This window comes from Echinops telfairi, unplaced genomic scaffold, assembly GCF_000313985.2.
Source record: "Echinops telfairi isolate 266 unplaced genomic scaffold, ASM31398v2 ScPeMD7_7467;HRSCAF=8505_1, whole genome shotgun sequence".
In the NCBI taxonomy this organism is placed as follows: domain Eukaryota; kingdom Metazoa; phylum Chordata; class Mammalia; order Afrosoricida; family Tenrecidae; genus Echinops; species Echinops telfairi.
Genome location: NW_022111368.1, coordinates 26023112 through 26033572, shown reverse-complemented (window position 1 = coordinate 26033572; position 10461 = coordinate 26023112). Strand labels below are relative to the sequence as shown.

General features: G+C 38.6%; 1 protein-coding gene across 2 annotated transcripts in view; it reads right to left on the bottom strand.

The window, feature by feature from the left end:
* The window catches only part of TSGA10 (testis specific 10), a 132666-nt gene that overhangs the window by 118877 nt on the left and 3328 nt on the right, over positions 1–10461 (bottom strand). For both annotated transcript variants that reach the window (XM_045283956.1, XM_045283957.1), the window contains exon 2: positions 435–563. In XM_045283956.1, coding sequence (XP_045139891.1) covers positions 435–563 — 129 coding nt within the window. The remainder of the gene's footprint in view (positions 1–434; positions 564–10461) is intronic.

Sequence of the window (10461 nt, the reverse complement as noted above, 5' to 3'; positions counted from 1 at the left end):
AGTTTTTAAGTTTTGGTTAAAACACATGTAGGGTACTAGAAAAACAGACAGATTGCTGAACTTGGGAGTTCAGGGAGCTAGGTTTAAATCTTAGCTCTTTAACACATTAGAAGAACAGCATAACTATTTAACAATTTAGAACTTCAGTTTCTATGTCTGCAAAGTAATATAGCATCCCTTTTTCACAAGCTAGGAAGTGGTTATCTATGACTAGGTACTGGAAGGATTAGCATTAATAGCACTTGGCACACAGTTGTACTCACTGCCTCAACCTACGTGCATCAAATTGATTGAGATAAAACTTTGATGCCTTTACACCCACATGATTTAAATAAACATGAATTAGTAATTATTTATTCTCCATTTCCTTATTTTAAAATAGCCCCTTCATTCCCAAATGATTTCAGGTTAATATGCATATAAACTAATGTAACCTGTAATTTCAATGTAGAGATGAATCTATCTTGGTTTTTCACTTCTTGTTCTAGTTGGAGAGTATTCTGGTATTTTTCAACTTCAGAAATTGGAGCCCCTAGACCAAAATCATGTTCTTTGGTGGTAACCTAGTGGGAAGAAGAGAAAATAATATTCGGTTTAAAACAGCTCTCAGAATTCCTGTAATCATTAATAAAATTTAAAAATAAACAATATTTTAGATACATTATTCAATGGTTTTATCTATCTCCCACCAGTCCAGAGAATTTCATCAAGCTTCATTATCTTTAAATTTTATATTATTTAAAATTTTGTGTCTTTCTTTTTTAAAAATCATTTTATTGGGGGCTTGTACAATTCTTATCACAATCCATACATACATCCATTGTGTCAAGCACATTTGTACATTTGTTGCCATCGTCACTCTCAAAACATTTACTTTCTACTTGAGCCCTTTATATCAGCTCCTCATTCTTCCCAAAATTGTGTTTTTCAAATATAAAAGCATGAACCCAACTACACCTTTCCAAATAAGATATACTCCATTCCATTCCATTCCCTAGGTAGTGACTGTTCTAAGGAAATACCAGTTAGCAACAAAATAAGACTAGTGGTTCAGTGGTAGAATTCTAGTAGTCAAGAGACCCAACTGTGATTCCTAGTCAATCACGTCTTTGGGCGCAGCAACTACCCATCAGTTAAGGCTCGCATGTTGCTATGGTAACCGAGCAGGTTTCATTGGAGATTTAAGACTAAGATGGACTAGGACGAGAGGCCTATATCTGAAAATCAGCAAATGAAAGCCCTATGGATCATAATGGTCTGATCTACAACCAATCACGGAAATGGGGCAAGGCTCTGTAGCCTAAGATTCTGTTGTACCTGGGGTTACCATGTGTCAAAGGCTGACACACCAGCAGCTAACAAATACTTCAAATACTGACATGTGTTGTTCAATGATGTAGCCACTAGCTAGATGTTTGCTGTTCCTTTTGTATATAAACAAAAATATTTATTACCATACCACAGAGAGCTAATTTCCCTAATCTATCAAAAATTTTCCTATAAGTAATAAAAAGAAATACTGGCAATGAAAATGAACACTGGCAATGGAGTATATTTAAAGATATCCAACTTCACCCTTTAGAGTAAAATATAAACTAAAACAAAAAATACAGTAAGAGACCATTTTTAATCATCAGCATGGCAAAGATGAAAAAGGTAGACCTATAAATAGACATTTTTATATATCACTGATGGGAGTATAAATTGATACACTACTTAGGAAGAATAATTTTATAAAACCTTTGAGCAGTGAGTTGAGTTTTGGTTTCCATTATAAATAGAACCGAAGTCATAAAGGTACACAATAATTCAGTATCCAAATCACTCAATTTCTGGAAATGTATCCTACAGTTATACTTGCACATATGCAAAATAAGAAAAGCTAGAGGGTTTTTCACTATATTACCCTATACATCCTAATCTGTCTACATTGTGCTTTTTAAATTTAACAATGTATCCAGGTATCTTAAAAACTGCAATTTGGAGAAATAATTTTTTTCATTCCCTTATGTTACCAACTGCCAGTTGCTCTCCACTCACAGTGACCCTATGGTAAGGGGTTCTGAAGCTGTAAATCTTTATGGAAAGAGATAGCCTCATCTCTATCTCACGGAGCAGCTGATAGATATGAACCATCAACCTTGAAATTAACAGGCCAATACTTAGTTCCACACACCAATTATGTTAAGGAAGAGAGAATTTCCTACAATATCCTAGATCTTTCTTTGCAACACTGCTACTGTTCTCCAAAATCTAATGTTCAGGGAATTCTAGAATCAGGGTCTCCTCATCACTGACTTCTGTTATGCCCTATGCAACCTAGCACTTAGCCAGTCTGGCAGACTTATTTTTCTTTCCCAAAACAAGATACACCTTGTTTTTCTGTTCTTCACTCCAGCAATTATCAGAACCTCCGAATGTCAACATTTAATCTCACAGAATGTTTAAAATTATTAATTTTTTGAATCACTGTGGGTCAAACTAAAAGAACAGCATTTCTTACATAGTTTCTGTGACATTCAACTTAGGATAACAGAATTAAATGACCCTCCACTAAAGGAGTAGTTTTCCAATTTAAATGAGCATACTAACAAACCTGGTTAAACAAATCTTGTTAAAATGCAGATTTTTACTCACATAGGCCTGGGATTCTGCACTTCTGAAAGGGTTCCTGGAAATCCTTATGGGACTAAAACACTTTAAATAGCAAGAGTCTATTTTAATGTAAACCTAACTGGCATTCAGAATTCTACAAAATTTGGTCCCTATTGACTTCTCTGACTTTATATCCCACTAATACTTTATAAGAAGCCCTAGTGGCACAGTGGGTTAAGCACCGGGCTGCTAACCAAAAAATTACATTCAAACCTGCTAGCTACTCCACAGAAGAACAATGAGGCTTTCTGATCTCTGAAGACTTACAGACTCAGGAATTCTATGAAACAGTTCTACTCTGTCCTACAATAGGGTCACTATGAGTCATGAGTCAGAATCAGCTTATTGACAGTGGGTTTCTTTTCCTATGCTTTTTAGAATTCACTTATGAAAATCAAAATATTCTACTCATTCCTTATGCATACAGAAGTTTTGGCCTTGCTTTTCGTCATTGAACTAATGGACACACTTAGGACTCATCTTGAATTTCATATTTTCCAAGAGACATTCCTGTCTTCTCCATCCCATATGAAACCCTCTTCACTGGGACTTCTGTATATATTGACTATAAAACTTTTATGTAGCTATTTACTTTATTTAAAAAAAAAAGGTCCATGGGTACTAAAATTCAGCCATGAATTTAGAACAGATCTCCAGAACAGATATGACACATTGAAAACCAGTGACCGAATACCTGGAACGCTCTGGGATGACATCAAAAACAGCATACATGAAGCAAAAAGTCATGGAAAAGAGAAGAAAGAAAATATCAAAATGGATGGCAGATCTTGAACACAGATTACCTAAAGCAAATAGATGGCATGATAAAGTAAAAGAGCTGAAGAGAAAATGTTAAAGGGCAGCTTAACAGAGCAAAATAAAGCATGATAATGAAAAGATCAGAATTAGAACACCAAAAAGAAGAACATGCTCAGTAAATCTCAAGATGAAAGAACTGAAGAAAAAGTCAAGTCTCAATATTCATTGAAGGACTGTTTGGACAAAAAATTGAACTACACAGGAAGCATCCAAAGAGCATGAAAAGAATACACAGAGTCACTGTACAAAAAGAATTGGCTGATAATCAACCATTTTAAGAAATAGCATATTAAGAACAAATGATATTGAAGAAATTAGTTCAAGGTACACTAAAAGTATTAGCAAAAATCAAAGCTCCAAGAATTGACAGAACACCTACTGAAATGTTTCAACAAGATAATGAAGCATTGGAACATTCACTCATCCTATACTGAGAAATTTGGAAGACAGCTATCCGGACAAGTAACTAAAAAAAAAAAACAAACAACCCTATATTTGTGCCCATTTCAAAGAATGGTGCCCCAACAGAATGCGGAAATTATTCAGCAATATCCTTAATATCACATGCAAGTTAATTTTGCTGAAAATAATTTGTAAAACATTTGCAGCTGTGAACTGGCAGAAATTTAAGTCAGATTCAGAAGAGGACATGACATGAGGGATAACACTGCTGAGATCAAATGGATCTTGGCTAAAAGCAAAGATTATAAGAATAATGTTCAATTGTATTTTATTGATAACACAACAACATTCAATTATATGGATCACAACACACTATCACTCGCATTGAGAAGAACAGGAAGAACACTTCATTGTGTGCATTCAGAACCTATACATGGATCAAGAAACAGTCATTCAAATAGTCAAGGATATACTGCTTGGTTTAAAATCAGGAAATGTGTATGTCAAGGTTGTATCCTTTCACCATACTTATTCAATCTGTATTCTGGGCAAAATAACCCAAGAAGCAAGATAATATGAAGAATGGGCATCAGGATTGGAGGAAGGCTTACTAACAGCCTGAGATATGCAGATGACCGAGTCATGTGTGCTGAAATTGAGTTAGACTTGAATCACTTGCTGATGAAAATTAAAGACTTCTCAGGATGGGTTCCCTTCAGTATGGATTGCAACTCAATGTAAAGAAAACCAAAATCCTCATAACTGGATCAATATACAACCAATGGAGACAAAACCTGAAGTTGTCAAGGATTTAATTTTATTTTCATCCAAATCAGTATTCGTGGAAGCAGCAGTCAAAAAAAAATCAAATGACATACTATATTGGACAAATTTGCTGCACAAGACCTCTTTAAAGTGTTGAAGAGCAAAAATGTTCCTTTGAGGACTAAGGTACACCTGTCCCATGCCATGATAATTTCACTTATCTCATATGAATATGGAAGTTGCATAATGAATAAGGAAAACCAAAGAAATGACAGAAATGAATTATGGTGCTGGAGAAGAATCCTGGAAGCACCATAGTCTGCAAGGCAAAAAACAATCTGTCTTGGAAGGCATAAAGCCATCATGCTCCTTAGAAGCAAGAATAAAAAGAGTTGGTCCTACATACTTAGGACACGTTATTAGAAGAGACCAACCAGTACCTGGAGAAGGGCATTATGCTTGGTAAAGTGGAAGGGAAACAAAAAAAGGAAGACCTTCAAGAAGATACAGTGCTTCAAAGGACAGCATGAAGCTACAGCTCAGGGAGAGGGGTGTGTCTGGTCAGAGCACACAGGAGCAAACTAAGAGGGAAGGAGAGAGAGTGGAACACCTCCTAGCACACCCAAGCCCCGAGGACAATATTACTGCTCAGAGGACTGGCTCCACCAAGAGACACAACATCCATCACTGACACACAGAGCTATGGGGGACAACACTGGAGACACAGTGTAGGAATTGTGCCCGAATTCACCCCACCACACTGGGGCAAAACACTAAGGGCGTGCAACAGAGCAGCAAGGGGAGCAAAGCAATGAAGTCCCCAGGGAAATACCAAAAATAGACTTTGGGGCCAGGGTGTTGCAACCCATCAGACTTGACCAGAAAACACTCCTCAAGGTCAACAAACAAATTATTTATAGGCTTTTCTTTTTGTTGTTGTTGGTTCTGTTTTCTTTTGTTGTGTTGTTTTGCTCTATCTAGTTTTTGTGCTTATTATTGTCTCTGCATATCTATCTAGTTAAGATAGGCAGGATAAATGATCTGGAGGAGAAAACAATGGGACCGATGGTTCCAGGGGGACATGGGAGAGGGGAAGGCGGGGAAAGGAAGGGAGATTTCAATAAATAACAAGGGAACAAGTTATTGAAAATTGATGGCAGGGAGGATATAGGATGCTTGGTGGGGTTTGATCAAGGGCAATGTAGCCAAGAGGAATTACTGAAACCCAAATGAAGACCAAACATGATAGTGGGACAAGAGGAAAGTAAAATGAAACAGAGGAAAGAACTAGGAGGTAAAAGACATTTATAGAGGTCTAAATACAGGCATGTACATAGGTAAATATATTTATATATAACAATAGGAAAATCTATCTATGTACATATATTCATATGTTAAGTATTAAAGTAGCAGATGAACACAGGGCCTCTACTCAAGTACTCCCTCAATGCAAGAACACTTTGTTCTAATAACCTGGCATTCTGTGATGCTCACCTTCCCTACTTGATCACTGAAGACAAAATGTATGCATAAGCAAATATGGTGAAGAAAGCTGATGGTGGCTGGCTATCAAAAGATATAGCATCTGGGGTCTTAAAGGCTTGAAGATAAACAAGTGGCCATCTAGCTGAGAAGCAGCAAAGCCCACATGAAAGCACACCAGCCTGTGTGGTCACGAGGTGTCAATGGATTCAGGTATCAGGCATTGAAGAACAAAAAATCTTATCATTGTGAATGAAGGGGAGCGCAGAGTAGAGACCCAAAGCCCATCTGTAGACAATTGGACATTCCCTTACAGAGGGTCACAAGGAAGAGAGGAGCCAGTCAGAGTGCAGTATAGTACCAATGAAACATACAACTTTCTTCTAGTTCTTTAATGCTTCCCCCACCACACTATCATGACCCCAATTCTACCTTACAAATCCAGCTAGACCAGAGAATGTACACTGGTACAGATAAGAGCTCACAACACAGGGAATCCAGGTCAGATAACCCCTCAGGACCAATAATGAGTAGTGATACCAGAAGAATAAGGGGAAGGTTGGGGGAGAAAGAGGGAACCGATCACAATGATCAACATATACGCCCCCCAGAGGAACAGACAACAGAAAAGTGGGTGAAGGGAGATAGCAGTCGGTGTAAGGTATGAAAAAAAAAATGTATAAATTATCCAGGGTTCATGAGGGAGGGGGGAGCGGGGAGGGGGGAGGGAAAATGAGGAGCTGATACCAAGGGCTCAAGTAGAAAGCAAATGTTTTGAGAATGATGAGGGCAACAAATGTACAAATGTAATTGACACAATGGATGCTTGGCACAATGTGATAAGAGCTGCGTGCGCCCCCAATAAAAATGATTTAAAAAGAAGATGTAGAGCAACAGTGGGCTCAAATATCACAATTGTGCGATCACACAGGACCAGTGTTTCATTCTGTGGCACACAGGGTCGTTGTGAGCAGAACCAACTTGACAGCATCTAATGACAACAACCATTTTTTCAAGGAGTAATGGTGTCACAATGGTTACTCATTCAGCTGCTAACTGACAGGTTGATGGTTAGAAACCACCAGCCACTCCAAGGAGAAAAGATATGGCAGCCTGCTTCTGTTTATGAATTTTCAGCCTTAGAAACCCTATGAGAAAATTCTACTCCATCCAATAGGGTCACTTATGATTGGAGTCATCTTGACAGCAATAGACTTGACTTTGGGGTTTATTACTTTGTCCAGGTATGTCTTCTCTAATTATTAAAGCTTCAGCGCAAGCACTGTCCTAGAGTTCTCCCTAGACCCCACCAACCCGAACAGGAAGGTGTCAATACGAATTGAAGGTTGGTAATGAAGCGGAATGTCAAAGCAGACACAACTCAACTTCCTTCTTCTCTTTGGAAAACTGAGTAAAACAAGGAGTCTGCAAAACTATCTATCAGGCCAGTTCGAGCCACATTGCTACAGTTGCCACTTTCCCTCCCCTAGCTTCAGAGCCTTAAGCCCATTGTTGCAGCCCGTGTCAATCTAGCTTGTTGAGAGCCTTTCTCTTGTTCACTGCCCTCTACTTTGCCAAGCATGCTGTCCTCCTCCAGGGACTGATCTCTCCTGACAACGTGTCCACAGTATGTGAGATGAAGTCTCATCATCTTTGTCTCTAAGAAGCACCAAGCTCAAGCATAGGATGGCACAGGACTGGGCAGTGTTTCCTTCTAATGTGCAGAGGGTTGGAACTGACTCAATGGCACCAAACAACAATAACAACAATAGCTTTGCAGGTGCTATTACTGAAGGAGAGAGACATCGATACATCTGAAATTTCACTGTCTGGTCTGCCAATCTCCCAGCCTGAGACCACCTGAGGGTCTTTCATATCATGTGATCTCTAAAATCCTATCCTCTAGAGAGTGGTTCTCAACCTTCCTAATGCTGTGACCCTTTAATACAGTTCCTCGTGTTGTAGTGACTCACCAATCATAAAATTATTTTTGTTGCTACTTCATAACGGTAATTTTGCTACTGTTATGAACTGGGTGACCACTGTGAAAGGGCCATTTGACCCCCAAGGAGTCACGACCCACAGGTTGAGAACGACTGCTCTAGAATGAGGCTGGGTTCTTGCATAGCTCTCAGAGAATCAAAGTAAAAGTATTTTATAAGCAGCAAATTGTCATCACAAACATCCAAGCTAGAAGTACAATCAATCTCAATTGAGAGGCAACATAGCATAGTAGTGAAGAGCAAGTACTCTGGATTCAAACTGTTCTGTTCATAATTCAAATTCTGCCACCTGTTAGCTGAGTTACCTTGGACAAGTTATTACTCTAGTCATGGCTTCCTCATCTATAAAATAGTACCTGCCTCACAGAGCTGTTGTGAGGATTAAAGCGCATATACACTTAGAATAGAGTCTGGCACAATTTCAACCCTCATTCAGTCTAGGGAAGTCTGAAACAAACCAATTAAAAATTAGGATACAGCATGATTAGTGCCCAATCAGTAGAATGCCAAAGTATATTAAGTCAATATAAAGAAAACCTATAGCGGTTGAGTGAACTCTGACTCATAATGACCTTGTGTAGGGTTTCTGAGACTGTATATCTTCATGGAAGCAGATAGCTGACTGTCTCTTGCAGAGCAGCTGGGGGGTTTGAACTGTCAACCTTGTGGTTAGCAGCCCAGTGCCAAACCAACAGTACCACCAAAACTGCCTATACAGAGAAAAGAACTGGAAGGAAAAGTACTTCTGTCCTGTCCTCTTCCAAACAAAATATACACTCTCCATGTTCCAAAGAATTGTGAACAAGACCTATTGGCATATTCCACACGTTATACTGTGTTTACTGGATGTCCACAATCATCTCAGCTTTAATGCCTAAATTAAATCTCTTCATTCCCTCACCTGCACCCTGCTCTGAAACTTGCTCCCCTTCTGTGTCCTCCTAATCTTCCCCATGCAAATGGCACTATGCTCAAGGCAAAAACCAATGAGTCATTTTGGATTATTTTTTTCTCTTTCCCTGGCCTCTTTTAATCCAATAGCAAGTCCTCATAGGTGGATCTTGATCAGAAAGAAAAATGAGGTACAGAACTTAAAATTCTTAGAAAAACCAGACTTACAGGATACATTAATATTGCAGGAACCTTTGAGTCCACTGCCTGGAAACAACTTTTAAATACTTTTATCCCATGAATCTTTAAACTAAATTTTAGCTCAATTAACAGCAAATATTTTCCTTGAGCAGTATACTCTTTTAAAGAACTATCTATTGATATCAAATTGACAACAATAACTCTAGATGAGCACTTTAAGAAGGAAAGGACCTAAGTTCCAAAGCCAAACTCATTGCCATCAAGTTTATTCCAATTTATAGTGACCCTAGAGGACAGAGTAGAACTGCCCCCATTGGGTTTCCAAGGCCATAAACTTTTCTTTAAGGACACTGACAGCTGTCTTTCTCTGCAGACCAGCTGTGGGCTTGAACTGCTGACCTTTTGGCTACAAACCAAGTGCTCAACCACTGCTCCACCAAGTTTCCTTGATCTAACTTAATGGTGAGAGAGCAATATGGGTAAGGGAGTGAGAATGGTGACGAAACGTGAAGTAAGCAACCACTGTCAGGGAACTGTCCATGTAAAATTGTAGGCTTGAGTACCATCATTTGTGTACACTTTCACCATACATTTTTAAAAATGGACGAATAATCAAAAGAAAGGGGGAAACAAAATGTAAGCTTTTTTTAGAAAGCATGGTTGTGAGAGGAAGAGAAAAACCTCAAGTTGAAGGAAGATTAAGGTAGTAGAAGGGTAAATACAAGCAAAGAAACATGTTTTTCTTCTCTTTCATGAAGAACCCCTTTTCAGAATGAAACAAAAGCCCGCACATGTTATCCTCAAGAAAATGCAAGGGATTTCATAACTCCCTATCAAGAGTCTTGGTGGCCCAGTTGCTAACTAAAAAGTGTGCAAGCTAAAGGGTCTACAGTTGGAAGCTATTCAGCTGCTCAGAAATAAAAAGACCTGCTAGTCTGCTCTGGGAAAGATTACAGCCTAGGAAACCTTGTAAGGCAGTTCTCCTCCATCACATAGGATTGTGGCGAGTCAGAATCAACTTGATGATGCACGACAAGAACTCCCTAAAGACCTAAGATTCCAGGTTAAGAAACTGTACCATAAAGAAACAAAGATTTGTAAGGAATGGGTTAACATTAATCAAAGAAGAAAGGCCCCAAATAGAGGAAAGAGCTGGGAGGCAAAGGGTATTTATAGAAGTCTAGATAAAGACATGTACATATGCAAATATATTTATATATGAGGATGGGGAAATAGATCTATG